This window comes from Columba livia, chromosome 8 (genome assembly GCF_036013475.1).
Source record: "Columba livia isolate bColLiv1 breed racing homer chromosome 8, bColLiv1.pat.W.v2, whole genome shotgun sequence".
Taxonomy (NCBI): Eukaryota; Metazoa; Chordata; class Aves; order Columbiformes; family Columbidae; genus Columba; species Columba livia.
Window position 1 is genome coordinate 14,805,352 of NC_088609.1, and position 18,348 is coordinate 14,823,699.

The 18,348-nt window shown below is 39.7% G+C and overlaps 1 protein-coding gene across 1 annotated transcript in view; it reads left to right on the plus strand.

The window, feature by feature from the left end:
- SLC1A7 (solute carrier family 1 member 7) overlaps positions 1–18,348 on the plus strand; it is a 50,711-nt gene that overhangs the window by 4,328 nt on the left and 28,035 nt on the right. The window contains exon 4 of the mRNA XM_005498872.3: positions 12,479–12,694. Coding sequence (XP_005498929.1) covers positions 12,479–12,694 — 216 coding nt within the window. The remainder of the gene's footprint in view (positions 1–12,478; positions 12,695–18,348) is intronic.

Below are 18,348 nucleotides of genomic sequence, written 5' to 3' on the forward strand. Positions count from 1 at the left end.
CAAAACACACTGCCTCCAAGTCCAGATTCTATCTTGAAGGGTTGTGGCAGAAGTAAAAGGTGGAAAGTGTGTGGCTCAGAAGACTGATAATAGTTCAGAAAATCTTGCACAAACCCAACCTTATCCAGAAGTGGCTGAAAATTTGTACTATCCCTTCTTCGAGCTAATGGATAGAGAGTTGGAACAGGAACTTTGCAGATTGTATCCATTAGGAAAGAGAAACTGATGATATAGTCAGATATCTCTGATTGAACTGTGTTTATTTTGAAAGCTCCTTGAATCCAGAAGAAATCAGTCAAACAACAGGAGACTGTTTTCTTCAGTGCACAGTTCCTTGTTGTACCCAACTCTGTCCCAGCACTTGGAAGTGCTGTACCCCAGAGCTCCTGTACCTTTTTCTGATGTCTCAGATCACCTGTGGCCTTACTTTTTGTTTTCCCACAGACAGAAAAATCTTGAAAAACAACCACACTAGCCTTCCAGTTTGAGCCCTTCATGAGCTTCTGGGTTTGTTGTGATGTGGACCTTCATTAAGGATGGGGGTTGATATTATTTCAGTTGTCTGGTTACATAAACAAGCTTCACAACATCTTAAAGTGACTCTAAAAGAAGTATATACTGATTTCCATGATTCGCTGCCTGAGGTTTAGCCCTGGTCATACCTGTTGGTATCCACTAAGTGTTCTTTGTATAGTTTGCTCTTCTCAGTGATGAGAACAGGCACCCGCATATAACAAAGGATGCTGCTTCTATCAGCCGCGTAAAGAAATGATAACAAATAGTCTGACAGTTTGTATCTGCCTAAGGAATACTCAGCAGGGGAGTGTTACAAAATCAAAGCTTAGTTACCAGATGCACAGTACTTATATGTATAAACATCAGATACTACTTTTAAACTTGGGAACGGGAACTTTAAGAGAGCTCAGAGAGAACAGGAGCCAAATCTGAATTTGTAGTTGCACACCCCGAGCTCTTTCTGCAGTTGGACAGGGGGATCTTCTCAACAAGCCTGGAAGATCAACTGCAAATCTGAAGTTCCCTGATTCTCTTTGGGACAGAGGCCTTGATCCTCATATGAGAGCTGCAATGCAAATAATATATTTTCTCCCTTATAAGCAAAAGTTTTCAGCACATATCTCAGGTTTTCAAACAGGCACACACATACGGGGCAGTGGCAGAGGTGAATCTCAGTGCATCCTGCTCTGAGTCCTCTGGTACGTTTAAAAACCCATGGCTCCAGGTCTTTAGACAGACATCTGCTGATCAGCTGGCCCAAGGTGCTCACGTTTGTTAAACCATCTTTTCCTTCCACCTGGTGCATGTCTTGGCTGTGGAAGCTCAGGCTGTATTGCAGCCTCTGGCCAGGAGGTGGCTCTGCCTGGAATGCTGAGGATCCCCGAGTCGTTAGGAGAGTCCAATCTCTCCAGAGCAGTGAAGACCTGTGTGTGCCTAGAAGGCCATTTATCTGAGGCATTTTCCAATACTGCTGCCTATCCAGAAAATTATGAAGTATCTACTCTTTTTTTAATGTGGTTAATTATAACCTTTTCCTGCCACATCCCACATGTCAATTGGCAGAGATAGCTCTGCATCGCTTTGGTTTCTCAACTTCTTAAATACCTGAAATAATCAACTCTGATGTCAATGTCTTTGTGCTCCACACGAAGCAAAATCTGGGAGAGGAACACTCAGCTTTTCCATTAATATCTCCTCACATTTGCTAAAGATAAAATAAACCCTCTGACGGAATCCCGTCTGTGACAGCAGTGCCAGCCGTGCTGGCAGCTCCTGTCCCAGAACTCACTTGCTGTCACCTCCCTATAGAGCCTCTTTGTCCTTCTGCCCGTTCCCTGCCTCATCACCTTTATCTGAGGTTACCCATTTTGTAGTGATTGACTTGCAGTGAACCAGAAACTTGATTTTTACTAACTGTAACTGCATTGACTTATGTTTTTGGGAGAGGTTGTTACTGCACCCTGCTCTGTTACAACTTCATATCTTGTTGTGACTGAGGTTTTGAAGAAGCTGCAAAATGTGTCTGCTGCAGGTTGGAGAGAGCTGGGGCTTACAGCTCCTGCTCCTTATTTGAAGGTAACACTAGAAGCATAGAGATTATTTCTTTCCTGTATTCACCCATGTAGTTTCACAGACCTTAAAGGAACCTAAATCTTTCTTTTGGAGCCTTCCATCCCCTCTGTATAATTGGAGAGAAAAATAAATTAAAATGTTATGAGTAAGGGTTCTCACACACAGATTTGACTGCATAGGCCTTGCTTCTTCAGCAAAGCAGGCTAAAGCCAGAGTTACACAGGTTTACACCAGCTGAACCTGTTGAGTTCTCTTTGTCTTATATGTCTACCTGTATATGTAATAGAATATTGCATCTCTTATTTCATCACCCTCCTTGTTTATAAGATGAAGCTTTTGTCTGGTAATACATATAGGGCTGAGTTTTCTAAGACTACAATTAGCAGTAAGCACTGAGGCTGCTTGTTGGAAGGAGTTGTCAGGGCAGAACTGAACTGGTCAGCTGTCTAGCAGGCTTGTAACCCTAATGGATATTCCTCCTAGACAAAATAGTTTGTTTTGTTTAAGCTTGGGATAATTATTGCATTTTTAATGTATTTACCACTAACACTTTTCTAGACAATTGAGAAATATGTTTAGCAGAGATTTGATCCTTTTCCGTGTGCAGAATGTTAAAGATTGTTCCCTTTATAGTAAAATCTAAATAACTGATTTGACCTGTATTTTTTAAAAATACAAAGCTTGTTCCACTAAGTATGTTGTGCCTGATACAAGCAAGTGTATGCTAATAAAAAATTATATTTATTTGAAGGCTTATTTGGGGGTAGTAATAAATATTTGGTATTATTGAGGTTTTGTTGCTGAATTAAATACGGTATGCTAAATATAGAACTGTCTTTCTTTAAGGGGATTCCTGTCCATAATGCCATCAGTTCTGGTAATCCCTTATCCTTCTGCTCAGATTCCTGAGTGGGTCATTCTTACTCATGCTGTTAAAGCCTAATATTTAATTAGAACATACTCCATTATAGTTCCCTTTTCCCCATATCATTTTTTTTTCACAGTTCTCTCATTTGGGGAATGCATTGGCATTTTACCATCCCACTAATGAAGAATATTGTTTGTTCTGTCGTTGTTCAGCTGGCCTGTGCCATACCACATTTTGTTTCTCGTGACTGATTAGTTACATTTGAATAGCTGACACCTGTATAAAATCTGCAAGGGGATGAGGAGATGCTCTGGGTGCAAGCAGGTGTAAACTCACTGAGCCCACGAGCCATACTGGGCAGGCTGGTGCCAGGTCCCTGCCGGAAGCTGTCCAGCCGCATTAGCGTGGCTTTACGCCCAAGCTCCGGTGCGAAGGACTAATGTGGCTGTATGGCTTCCGGAGCAGCCCTGGCAGCCCAGGGACAAGGCAGAGTGAGTTCATGTTGGTCTGCAGCTGTCTGTCCAGACATACCCTAAAAAACTTCACAGCAACAGTATGTTCTTTGGGAGTTTAGGGTTCGGTTAAAAACATGCTGTAATAGTGGACAGACAGGAGATTGTTTGTCTTCTACCATAAGTCAGTGCCTGATATGGTCAACGTGTCTATTGAAAAGGAAAATGCAGATCTCTAAAAGGCTATGAAATATTCTTCTTACTTATCAATAAATTTAAACCAAGATTAGTTCACTTAAGAATACTGGTTTACATTAATAACAATATGTGCAGTACTATTTTTTCTAATCCATTCCTCATACTGAGAGATACTTTCTATGTTGTCTTGACAAATTCACATAATTTAACTGAAGGCTGAATGAGAAAGGAGAGAGAACATAAGCTTCTGGACAGTTTGGGCTTGTTCTTTTCTGCTATTTATGAGTTAAACTATTCCCTCTGGTCATTTTTTCCTAAACACCATTTGCTCTGTTTTATGTTTGTGCAGCTGCCAAACTGGGGAAAATCAAGTGCAATCAAATTTATGTACAATATTATCCAGTGAGGTGTTGAAGAGCAGCTGCAAAATGCTGCCTATGGCTCTCTGAGGAGCTGCTCAGAACAATGTTTTATAATGTACCAAAGAAACTGTATTTTCACATAGAATTAAATTGCTCTTGGAAGCACAGAACTTTTTCTTCACATTATTAGACGCTGGACTTTTCCCTTTATTCACCTGGTTTACCTTGCCCATAGAAAAATATTGGCACTCAGGAACAAATCTTCCCCACCAGAGGAGGGTAAACCTTCTGCTGGGTTAGTATGGCAAAATCTGCAGGGTACCTGAATGATAACATGAAGTGTGTGTAATGTCCCATTTCTGAACTACCTGTTACATGTATCACTGTAATGTAAACAATAATGAAACACGTTCTACCACAGTGAGAACAAGCTGTTAGCCCTTTCCTAGGATATGAGATCTACAGCCTTTATTGTGGAGAAAGTCACTCTAGAGATATGCGTTTTAAGATGACTAGAGGGGATAAATCTATTAACTTTCAGAGTGAAAAGAAAAACTTTACTTGGATGAAATTGAAAGGGAAGGATTACCCAAGGGTAGGAAGAACTGGTAAGAGAACAATCTCACTCAGTACCATTATACTACTTTAAAATATCCATCTCGCTATTATATTGCAGAACTGATGTCAGGTTAGCTTGTAGAGGAAAATTCCATTCTACCTTCTTAGGAGACCTGATTAAGAATCCCTCCTCTGTGCCCCAGACATCTTCAAAACCTTCACTACATTATCATCTGTAACAGTATCGATGTTCTTATCTGTGTTTAGGAATACGGAGTTTAATGGTCAGAACCCATACTGTCTTCTAGTGTTTTCTTCCACCTGTTCAACCGAGAGGTCCACGTTGTGCAGTTATGCGTGCTGTAATGACAAAATTGTACCAGCTCAGTACAAATTACTTAGGCAGTGTCAGCAGGAATTTAGTGACGTGCAGTAGACATGTATGGTCATAAAGTGAATGGGTGTGGAAAGCACTGAAGTGATTACAGATGGTATATGAGCAGTTTGTGACCTGGCAGAATTTTTCTGTAGTCCTCTGAGAGCTCTAAAGTACTTAGTGTCTTGCAAAAGAAGGCAATGACATGTGACGCTTGAGGGGCTGGCTGGATTCCCTCCATTTCCTTAGGAGAGAAACATGTATGAACTATAAACAGTTGAATAAATCTGACATTTCTTTATAATCCAAATTTATGTTTCAAATCCTTTTGCCCTTTTCTTAGTCTAAAAACACTTGAAAGAACTGACAAAAGAGAAAATCAAGTATTATGAAGATTCTTGGCTCTTTCCACACGTGAAGCTGCATATCCATGTTTAATAGATAATTTGTTTTCATTTGCATCCTGACCTTTGAATTTAGGATTTTTTAAAAATCAGAACAGCTAAAGTCAACAAGCCAGCCTGAATTCTGTGTGCGCTATACTACAGTGTCTCAGATCTCCTTTATCAGTCAGTGATCAAAGGTTGCTGTTTGTCCCTTCCAGCATTCATAGATATATCGCAGTAGCCTTGCATGCTGAGCTGTTGGGGAGGAAGCAGTGACAGTCGTTGGACATTGATCTTCACTGTGTGCTGTACAAAGTCCTGACTTGTTTACACAAGTCCATAAAAATAGATTTCCTCTTGCACACTAAGAAATTACAATGCATGATGTGAATTCCTGACAGGATTTGTACTGTATATGTCAGTTTATCATTAACAGTTAACAAGTGTTAGATAATAAGGAAAAGGACATCTCCACATTTTGGGTAAAAATTAAAATTCTTACTATTTTATAAAGCGTTATTTAAAAAACAGAATCTCAAAAAGCTGCATGTTATGATGTACTAGAAATACAATTTGGTTTCATTTGCAGATTTCAGTTTCTTTTCCAGCAGCCTGTGTGTAAAACTAAACACCATCACTGCAAATGGTGTATTGCAGACAGTGAGATCTTCTAACATACTGGTCATTTCTTGCTGTTTGAAGATCAAGAGCCAGACTTCCCACCATGTCTGACAACTTTGAGTGAAAACACAGCTGGGCGCAGATGAGGAAAAGTCTGATGGTCCATGGCAATAGAAAGATCACTGCAGGCTTACCTTTCTTCACTGCAAATTGTTTGTCTTCATGAATCATGGAATCATTTTGGTTGGAAAAGACCTTTAAGATCATCGAGTCCAACCATTAACCTAACACTGTCACTAAACCGTGTCCTTAAGGACCTCATCTACGCAAAATAAATGAAGTGTGTTATTTTAGCTGTTTCCTTGTCTATAAAATGGAGATACTGCCTTCCTGTATGATATTAGGTTATATTAGTAAAGCATTTTAAGATGATTAAATGGCTTGTGCTGTGGAAATGGAGATTATTACCATGTTGAGACTTGAAGGCACTGACCTTGACAAAAAGGTAAACGACAGCCTGCCTGCCCGATCAAGCAGCATTAGTGAAGCCAGCACTTCACTTTTGTGATGCTCAGCTGTCATATAATCATCTCTAATCTGGCTGTTGGAGGAGCTTCCCAGCCTCCCTGGGAAAATTTGCTCAGGAAGGTCTTTTCTACGGCGTGCAATTACAAAATGAGAACGCGAGGCAGGTACTGGATGAATGAAAACAAACATGATTCTAGGAACAACTGTTGGTGGTTAATACTTGACCATTACTTCTTGACAGGATTAATGTCTTTCTAATCACACTAATCCCTTCTGATAACTTTATCCATAATCCATCTATTTCAAAGCAACATCCAGATGGCTTCTGGTGGAGAGGAAGACAAAATAAACATGCAGAATGGGGTCTTAACAGCAGCTTCTTGTATTTTCCCATTCTGGGGATATGGGTTTTGATCTTGAGACAAGTAAAAAATGTGTTTTTTATAAGAGAGCAACAGAAAAAAATTGCAGATAAGAATTGCAGATAAGATAGAAAGTTCTGGGTTTTATTTGTAAATTAAATACCTCGTAAGTACTCTGATGCCTGTCAGTGACAGCCAGAGCAAGCCTAGAGGTGCTCATAAGGGTTGATATTCCCAAGATATTGGAATAATTCCCTTCCTCATTGTGTCAAAATTGCTATTGTAGTTGGGGGGGGGGGAGTTGTGCAGATTTCTCTCAAAGCAGATACGAAACTTACTACTTGATAGTTTCATTGGTTTGTACTATTATCAGTATTTTAAACAACCTAGTAGCTAACTTTACATTTTTAATGGGTCAGATATAATAATAATTCCTGGAGTTGTTGAGGTCTTTCTCTTCCCTTCTAGTTTCCCCTTAAAAGCTTAATCTGGGTTTCATTAGATCTTCCACTGATCCTGGCGTTGCTCTCCACCTTCCTCTCTCAACAAGGACACCATAAGGAAACAATTTATTGTAGCCTTTCATAAATCACATGGAGACTGTCCAAAAATGTAAACAAACTTTAATTGAGCCATTCCTGATAAAATAATTTACCTAGAATATTTCAATAACAATCAGCAATGAAACAATTGAAATCTTAGTGAAAAAATGTCTTAAATATCTGCAAGTGAATAAACTTCTTTAAATTATAGGCCATATCTAACTTTTGATCAAAATTCTATTTTGTTTAATGGCTTTCTGACTTTCTTTCTACAATAAAACATGGGTAGATAGTTCAGAGAAGAGACAAGACAGATTTGGCTGCACCAGAACAACTTATTTCCCAGAAAACAAATCAGAGTAGATTTAGAATTACTTAAGTCCCAATGAAAAAGCCAAAAATCTTTTACTTCTTAAGAACAAAAATATAAACCTTAGAAAGACTATAAACCTAAAATATTGTGGAGCATCAGGTTTGCATTGTGTAGAGATCTTCAGATTATCAAAACACAACTTTGAAGAGGCTTGAAAACCACAGACATAGAAGGCAGGACAGAGATTTGCACAGATCTACAGCAGATAGAACAGTTTTGGAGGCTGTTCTTCAAATCATGTGTAGTCACTGAGAACACACAATTTAATCCAAGATTTGTTGGATGAACAAGATAGAATTAAAAAAAAAATGCGTAATATTCTAGACAGCAGAAAGAAAAGACACAGGAAAATAATTTTCACATGTAATTGGAACAAACTATGCGTGAGATAAAGAGGTCATGGGGCTACTTAGTTTATTGTGGTGTCAGTTATTATATCCAGCCCCAGATGTTTGAAAGCGAGGTGCAAGAAACCTCTTCAATCATAGTAATCAGAGATTTCACTTAAATCCTGCACTACAAGATTTAATATCTCATCCAAAACTCATTAACACATATTTTGGAAGCTTTAGGCCTGACTTTTTTTTTTTTTAATTATTTTTTTTCCCCCTCTCTACAAAGTAAGAAATGGTCCCTGAACACAAAATTACACTTCTGTGGAATTTTTTTTTTGCCAGACCAATTAAATGAATGAGATGTGCTGCAATTAATCAGAAGAGCTGCAGATTGTTTTTCATTGTCTTAATCCTGCTTTGTCCATTTGGCAATCATTAAATATGTTATGGAAGCTTTGCATGAAACATACATGTGGAAGCTACTTAGCTACATAGTAAGTCAAATTATTTTAATCTATGAATCAAATATTATTCCAAACCTAACCAGGCTCTGAGGCTTGACAAGATTTAAAAGAACACTGTTTTTCATTCCATTGTGTTTTATGAGACTCTAGTAGTGGATGGCTTGGGAACATCTCTGTTCAGTCTTAGAAGCAGCTTGGGAAACTGTTGGTGAAGTTTTTATGTAGCCAAGAGTGTCTGATGAAAATTAGATTTAAAGGAAAAACCTGAACAGCATACAGTGATCTTAAGTTAAACCATCTGGAAGTTTATTCCTCCTGACTTCCTTATTCCCTAGGAAATAAGAAAAGTACTTTTTCTTGTCTTTCTTTGACTACATTATGTGAAGGTTAGACCTCTAGACATCCATGGTGAGGAACTCCTGTGATGTAACTGTGTACTACTTACTTCATACAATAACAGTGATAATCAATGTCTCTTTTAATCTTTATGTCTTCTGTCCTGTTCCCTCTGACATCAAATGTATGAAGCCAAATTAAAAACAGCTAATGAGTGATTGCTGTCTCATACTAGTTACAGGTGTTTCTTTCTGAAAATTATTCTGAGCAATTGCTTAAAATGATATGACCAGTGTAGCCCCTCAGCCTTTGGAGACTTGCTTCCACTGGTCCCTTCTTAAAACGGAGCATTGCAGGCATGGAAAAGCCCGGGGCTTTGTCTGAACCCACACGTTTGTTCATGCTTCTGTCACACCATGGTTACCCCTGTTGCACCTCCATAGTTAATTACTTTTGAGGACTTTCTCATCACAGCATGAACTGAGCATGACTTTATCTGGTGACAGGATAATCTCATTACAGATGATGATCTTGTTAATGAATATCCCAAGACAGAGCAATCTCATTATTAGCCCCCTCAGGATTTGTCACCTGAGAGACAATGTATGATTAGATTCCAGCTGCACGACACCCCCTAGATCCTAATGGCCCAACATCCTGAGGCTGAGGTGACACCCCCAAAGGAACCTGAACTGCTGGACATATTTAATTAGGATTTTTATCCCTCAGTACTTCTGGACATATTTCTTAGGTGAACAATCAAGACAGTTCAAGTACTATGTGCAGGATTCATCTCTCCATATCTTTCCATCACTCCATATTTCTTAGGTGAACAATTAAGACAGTTCAAGTGCTATGCGCAGGATTCATCTCTCCATTGTTCTGTAGAACAAACACAACGCAGCGGCATCAAGGACAACAATAACTGTGTGGCTTTCCCACATTGGTAGTGGTTTCAGGGCAGTAGTAGGAAGAGCAGTGGACTGTCCATCTCCTTGGTAGTGCCCTCTCCAATTCATCACTGCATGGTATCCTACCTACATGTTACAGATATGGTCAATGGTCAAGCCATCATACCTCTGGAGTCTTTTTCCCTGCATAATATATCTATAAAGAACACTGAAAATTATTACCATGAAAAACATCCAGCTAGTTAAAATCAACTTGATTTTCATTTTTCTTCTTTTTTTTTTTCCTGAGATGGTTAGGGTGGGGGGTAGAACAGTGCTGAAGTCTAGCACAATGTAGGGAACTCCTTTGGGCATCAATGAGCTGCTGAATAGGTTCAATGGCCTGTGAAAACTCAGCCTGTCGTAAGAGTTCAGTCCTAGAAATATAATAACAACATAGAGATTGTTTTACAGAAAACTAACAATTAATCTGAATTAGATGTATTTAACTCAACTGTTTTATCAAAGAAATGTTTTAGAATATTTACTCTTCTGTAGGGACCCACCCAAGGGAAATGCCAATTGCTGCTACTGTTTTTTTCATATGTAGTGCTGTTTTTACACAGTGCTTTACAGACACACAGAAAGGTGGAATTTTTGTCAACTACAGTGATAAAAGAGAGGGAAGAAAAACAGTTTCAAGAGTGAGAGTTATAAAGATGCTCATTTTCTAAATGATCCATATTACAATGCAACCAGTGTTTCCCCTATTACAGTGCAACCAGTGTTTCCCCTTGTTCCTATAGTGTTAACAAAACCAATGCTAGACGAGAGATTGGCAGTGCAGAAAAGCAATACATTTTCTTAATTAATCTAGTGGATAGCAAGAACCTGAGCACTAAATCCCACCCATTTGATTTCATTAAATCTACTATAAAGCTTAAGCTGCACTTTAGCTTTGGCTCTAGACAACCTCACTCAGCAGAGTGAGGTCAAGATCTCATTGAAGGAGGTGCAGCTTAGTAAATGACCATTTATGAGGAAAGGCCTGATAGATGGTTCTGTTTTGATGGGAAAGCTGGATAGTGGGGCACACGAAACAGTAAATGTGGTGTATTATTTCACCTGCAGTTTTCCTGAGATGTATGCTTTGAAGAGTTTACAGATAATTGGTCATAGAATCATTTAAGGTTGGAAAGGACCTTTAAGATCATCAAGTCCAACTGTTAACCTAACACTGCCAAATCCACCACTAAAATCTGTCCCTAAGCACCACATCTCCACATCTTTTAAACCACTCCAGGAATGGTGAATCCACCACTGCCCTGGGCAGCCCGTTCCAATGCCTGACAGCCCTTTCGAGGAAGAAATTTTCTCAATATCCAACCTAAACCTCCCCTGGTGCAACCTGAGGCCATTTCCTCTCATCCTATCACTTATTACTTGGGGGAAGAGCCCAACACCCTCCATACTACAACCTCCTTTCAGGCAGTTGTAGACAGCGATAAGGTCTCCCCTCAGCCTCCTGTTCTCCAGGCTGAACCCCCCAGGTCCCTCAGCTGCTTCTCATCACACTTGTGCTCCAGACCCCTCACCAGCTTCATTGCCTTTCTCTGAACTCTCTCCAGCACCTTAAGGTCTTTCTTGTAGTGAGGGGCCCAGAACTAAAGACAGGTTTTGAGGTGCGGCCTCACCAGTGCTGAGCACAGTGGGACGGTCACTGGCCTGGTCCTGCTGGCCACACTATTCCTGATACAAACTACACACCCCGAGCAACACTGGTGTCACTGAGCACTCAAATCTCAGCCTTGCATCATTTGGAAACAGCATCAGAGTGTCTGTCAGAGCTGCCTGGAGCAAGTTCAGGGACCAAACAGTGCCCTGTCTAATTTGCCTATAAAAGATGGTCGGTCAGAGCTAAAGCACTTGACAGAGAGTTGCCTACCTTGGCAGAGGAGGCCGTACAAGCGAGGGGGTGACTACTGGTCAACCTCTGGCAGTGGTGAGCAGGGACGTAAAGGGGAAAGAAAAGGGTGGAGCGACCACAGCCATTTCTTTGCTCACCACTGTGCAGCCACCCCTGCCCATTAAGGGTTTTCCTCTGCTCACTGACAATGTCTCCACTTCAGCTGGAGACAAACTGAATCACAGCCCACTCCCCAAAGTGCCCGCTGGTAAAGCAAAAATATACTGTGCTTTGTATTGGTTTAGAAAGAAAAGAAGTTATTATTTTAGCTTAAAAAATGGACTATATGACAAAATTGCCGCTTAGTGTTTTTCATTTTGAAGTCATGGTCTGGCTGCACACAGGAAGGGATAAGGGTCTTGACCACATTTCCTTCAGAGTTCCCTTCTGACCGGAATTATCCTATGATTCTGTAACATTATATGTGGCGTTTCATACATAAGTTTGTATCACTGATCATTGCCTTTAATCCTGTGAACTGAACCATCACGTGTGTAGGTTGTGTAAAAATATCCCTCGAGCTTCAGGGAACAGTCGATAGGATTCTGTCCCCATGTGTGCAGCCTAAGCTTGCAAGTTCCTTGGCAATCTCCATGGCAATAGAGAAACATCCCTTTAGACATGGAGGCTACAGCTTTAGTGTTACCAGCAAGCTTCTAAAAACACTGATGAATCCTGAGAGAAGCAGGTAAACTGCAATAATTAGGAAATTAGGTTTTCAGTTGCATTAATGTTATGCAGAAGATAGTATGTGTTGTGATTTCTTTCCACAGCTTAATGTCTGGGCTAGCAGCCCTGGATGCCAAGACTTCCAGTCGATTAGGTATCATCACTGTCACTTACTACCTGTGGACAACATTTGTGGCTGTGATCGTGGGCATAATTATGGTCTCCATTATCCACCCTGGTGGAGCGGCACAGAAGGAGAGCACCGAAGAGGGCGGAAAGCCCATCATGAGTTCTGCGGATGCACTGCTTGACTTAATCCGGTAACTACGCTCAGTCTTTCTGCTTTCTGAAGGTAACATTTTGTACCCAACTGCATGAGGAACTGTTGCCTGAGGATGAGTTCTGAACCTAAGAGTGAACACTCTGTTCAAATCAGGAAAAAGAATCAAGGAAACTTCAGAAGATGATTTTCGGCTTATCAGATGTTTATACTGGCTGTTTCTAGTAAAATGAATGGCCACAAAGTGTATCAGAAATTCTCACAACACTGGGGTATGTTTTGGGTTTTTTGCCTCCACAAAATCACATGTGGCCTGTAGAGCTCATAATGAAATCTATTAAGGCCAAGATAGTATTAAAATGCCATGTTAATTTAAATAGGGGCAGTTGTAATAGGCAAAACCTTAAGAGCTGAAATACACATTTTTCAGGAAATAATTCTTAAAAGTGCCATTACAACTGCTCATAACAACTCTCAGATGAAAGACACAATTAGAAAAACGACCGTTGTGATCTTTTTATTCCTTATTTTTATGACAGTATTTCTTCTGCTTTGTGGCTTTTTCTTGTTTGTTTTACTTGGTTTTGCAGAAGGGAGGGTTGTTGTTTTAGACCAGCCTTAGATGGTATTTTGATAGCTTTGCCTGAAAATCCCTCTTTGTCTCAACACTTCAGGTACCAGTGGGATTAGTTTCCTGACTGAACATAGTGTGTGCCTCACATTTACATTGCTCATGCAGAAAGACCAAGTTTTGCCTTTGGCTGGTAGTTTCACAAGCCAGTGATCTCATACTATATTGAGCAGGGGTGTCTAGGCCCAGTGTGTATGTAAAACATGAAGAGTTCTCTTTGTAGTTTGACTTATTAAAATTAAAAATGTTGCACAATTTTTCTTTCAAAACCCCAGATTCCTGATGCTGACAGGGCATCAGCACACCGAGTGCTTTAATTAGAGTTACCAGGAACTCAAATCAGAAGGAACTGGGAGGAAAGGCTTATAGAGATATTTTTTTCTCCTCCAAGTTGTACTTAGCCAGGTCATCTGAAACTTGCATGTTTTTCTATTGTATCAATGTCTTACTGAGAATGAGCCAAATTCTATTAGTCACTGAGCAGCAGCTGAGTGCACTCTCTTCTGTAGCTTTCCACAAAACCATCTTCGTCTGCAAGAGGCAGAAGCCCACTTCACAGCATCTGTATCTCCCCAGTGCCTTTGCAGTGATGTATGTGCAGTGAAATTCACATGTGTGTGTTCGTGACAGAATGTTAAGTCACATTATTCTGTTTCTGCTGCATAAAGGTCTAGAATTGTCACACCCAGGGAAAGGAACTGAGCAAGTTACTGGAGTTTTGAATCCCTTAGTACAACAGAATAGCATAAGAAATAAAAGGGAATTTAAGAAAACTGTAATCTTACTGGTTGTGTTCATTGTGGCACTTTTTGGAAACATTTTCTGGCATGCTGAGCTGTTTCTAAGGCCTCAGTCTTAGACAAGTAAAAGCAAAGTGAGACCTTTGGTGCAACGTTACATCCACCCTGACCTTACAGCTGTGTCTGGAAAGGGTCTCCCTTGCCATAGGTTCCCATCCCCTTCCTCTCACCAGCCCAGTTGCTTTTTGAGGCCCAGAGTAAGCTAGTTCATGGAAGTGAGCCAGATGAAAAAGAATTTGGCCGTGCAAAATGTGTAAAATGACCAAACATCTATACGGCTGGAACCTGAGATCTCAGTTACAATCTCATCTCTTTACCTCTCTCTGGCTGATCCCTGTACACCATGGGTTTAGTGCTGAGGTTTGGGAACCATTTATTCTGCTGAGCCTTATTGCAGGTAAAATACTATGTCTTTATCTAAACATTTGCAAATATCATCTATAATTTCACTTCCTACAAACATTTGCTTGAGCAAATTGTAATAGTTTGCATGCATCTTTCAGGTGTTCATGTTTCTGCCCAGGCATGTGCTTTTAGTCTGCAAAACCTTAAAGTCTTCACTGGTTTGGGCAGATGTGGACAACAACAACAAGCCAACAAGCTACTTTTATTATCGAGGCTTAAAAAGAGAGACTAGAACTCCCTCTCCTTTTGCTATGCGAAGCAGCAGTCACAGCTGCAATCTTTCTACAAATTGATGGATTTTACTCCTTCACTACAGAAATAACCACATTCACTAACTAAATAAATAAGAATAACAAAATTGTGGGGAGTGGGCTTTCAGCCTAGGCAAACACGATGGGTGAAATCCTGGCTCTGCTGAAGTCAATTGCAAACCTCCTAAGTGTCTGTGTGGAAGTCTGGATTAAATGTAATGATGTATCTGCTGGTTTGAGCTAGAAAAGCTGATCCTTTAGCTCAATGATAAATCACTTCCATTCACAGCTGGAGAACATCTCTTTAGGCTCAGATTGGCTTATCTTCTCAATTCATTAATTTCCTCTCAATTTATCAATTGCACATGTGCATAGAAGTTTACACAGGAAACATCTGGTATTCTGCAAATGAAGAATCCTAAATGTACAAGTGGAGAGATGATATATGTGACATAATTGTGGAGTTTATTTTAAAAACATGTATCTGGGCATGATGATACTAACCCTATTCACCCTCACCGATTTCAGATTTGAAGCCATTTTGAAATGATGAAATACATTATTATTTCTTGTGATGCTATATATGACATTGTCAGGTCTGGATGTTGCTAGAAATTGAATTTCTGGAATTTTGGGGTGAGGATTTTGCTTTTAGAAGTGGTTTTAATTACAAATTGAAGAATGTACTGACTTAGCAATAAACAAAACCAAGAACTACTGCAGAGACTCATGGTCATCGTAAACATATGCAATATTAATCAATAATTATTATTCTGCATTATACTGCAGATGATACTTCCCCTGTATATTTGTCTGTTACGTTAAAAAAACCAGCAATAAATCCTGCAGTGTATATGACTTGATTGCGACATAACAGTCATGGTATTGCATAATTCTGAAGTGGCTCTACACCTCACATCAAGCAGGACATACATAATCTCATCAACATACTGAATTTACTGCCTCAAAAATTGTATCCACAAGTCAACCATTTTTTTGCCACGCTAAACAGAAGTACTTGAAAAACTTTTTTCTAAAGGGAACCTGAAGAGGTTGGGGGCAGGATCTGTGGGTGTGAGTCTGGCCCTACTGATTTTCTCCTAAATTCAATCTAGACAGGGAGGCCACCAAATGCAGCACAATAGAAGTGTTTTCAACATTCAATTACTCTTTATACCTAAAATCTTTAGTGCTGCCTTGGCCTGAATTGTCTGAATTTTTGCTTTAATCTGAGCCAGCTTTAAACCAAATACATCTTCTGCTGTGTGTGGAAGATATCCATTTAACCAGGCAGTTCACCTTCATACCCGTGCAGGAATGTCCCCTTGCACAGCTTGCCCCTCTGTCGGCAGCGTGCCAGGCTCCAGGCTAAGGGCGGATCGTTCTGAGGGCAGTCGTGAGTAAGCAGCTGTGCAGGAGATGCTTTTCTGAAGATGCTTCTGTCTTCAGCTGCCACTTTACTACTACATTGAGACAGATGTACAAATATGATTTGATTATATTCAAGGTTTCTGGTGCAAGCACTGCAAAGCTCATGAAAGTACATTTTCTTCCGTATTTAAAACTACAAATCCTCAGGCTAAGGATCATCTTGTTCTCTTTAATGCACCAAAGTACCTGGTGCTTTCTGAATTTAAATGGATTCATTCTTGTGATTTACAATAATTCTGTGAGGTAGACAAGGACCACTCTCCTTTCTTACAGCTAGAGAACCAAGACGTATGGGAAAGAAATTACCTCACTGGGGATTTTTCAGAAAAATTTGTGCCAGAGGAAATATCCCAGGCTTGTATGAGATCTAGTAGGGGTTTTGTTCTAGGAATGTGGCTTTTGGGGCACCACAATGGAAGTAATAGCAGTGAATCAATGCACATCTTTACCTTCTTTTTCCTGTGTGAATTATCAAAATTAACTCTGTGCTGTGTTCTCAAAAATAAAAGAATGAATTTTTAGTAGGCTTTTGTGAGTTAAGAAATTAAGGAAGGCAAGATATCAATTTTTTAAAATAATTCAGACTTTGAGTGGTTTATTCAAAAGGACAAAAAGGGACATACTTAGAGGGATAGTGTTCAATTTAGAATATTAGGTTTGTTTCATTCCGCAACATATATTCACCTGACAAGCAGAATAGAAAATGCCTAGAATTTGGGGATGAACATTTGTAAAACCAGATACATGACTCAGGATCACACTGTTTCCATTAGCAGTTAATATTTCCACCACATTCTGTTGCTGTTATCAAAATACCTTTAATTTAGAAGGGTAAATCTTGTAATTTAAAATATGCTACTTGCATTTGTCACAAGGGAAACAACATTTAGCTGATGAGATAAAAACAAACCAGCAAACGCAATTAACATTCACAGGAGGAAACAAAACCCAGCCAAACTGGGGGTTCTCTCCCCTGTTTTATGTACGGCTGACTGTGTGTGCAAATTTGGGCACCAGCCAGTGCAGGGTTCACATACATTTTTAATCTTTCTCAAGTCTAACCAGACAGCATGACATCACAAGCTTATTCAATTCAAAATGTCCAAATCAAACAATTCCATTAATATAGTCCGGGTCAAATTACGCCTTGAACCATGACACACAAATTTGTGCATTTCTGAAGTTTACTGGAAGGATAAGTCAGAGCATTTTACCACTAATATCCAATTTAATAGCAGGTACCAGGAAACTCAATCTGGCTTAACCAAGAGAGTTGGGGGGGGGAAGAGGAAATATGCCATTTATAGCTAGAAGAGGATATAAAAATTGTAGAGGATTTATGTTTTCATGGGAATCCTGAGCACTCTTTAAAATCATTTCCTTTCCCTCTTTTCAAGCTAAGGGCAAAATTCTATTTTATAGAAATTGTATTTCTTGAAAATAGGGCAGGAAAAACCCGGTATCTGCTCTAGTCTGGAAAAAGTCCAGGCTGTGCAGAACCAGAAATCACACTTTAAAAAGTTTACAGCTGAAGACTGAATTGTATATATACACAATAAGATATTTAAGACGGCATCAAGTGATCCAGGGTTTAAACTATGAAAGAACTTTTTAAATAACTTTGCCCTACACTCATGTGTCTTTTGCCAAAAGCCACTGTGTACGATAGAAATATTTATCTGTCCCCTGTGACATTTTTTATTCATTTCAGATCTCTGGTTTTCTTTTGTCTCACAAAGCCAGCCTGATGCCAGCACTGTTGTGCATGGTATGTGACCAGATGTGTGCTTCTGGTTGATTTTAAGCAGTTCAAGCTGTGTAGAAGCCTAAACCTTTATTCTGTATTTACAAAGGACTCTGAAGCCCCTAAATGTGTTGTTCCTATTTGGAATAAGAGGAAACCAACATGGAAAAAAGATAATTCCTTGATTAAAACAAGGCTGGGGCGATGGACTATGAAACAGTTCTGCTCTCTGGTCAGGAGGCCTTAATCACAGAGGGAGAGAAGCTTGGGGGCCAAGAGTTACAACCCCATTAGGAAAGCTTCAGCTCTAAAGGGAAATAAATCATTCATCTTCCTGACAATTGCCCTGGACATCTTCCAATGTAAACGTACACTTTTTATGAGATAACTTTGCCTTCCTGGAACCATAGTGGAAATCCATTGGTTGTTGTC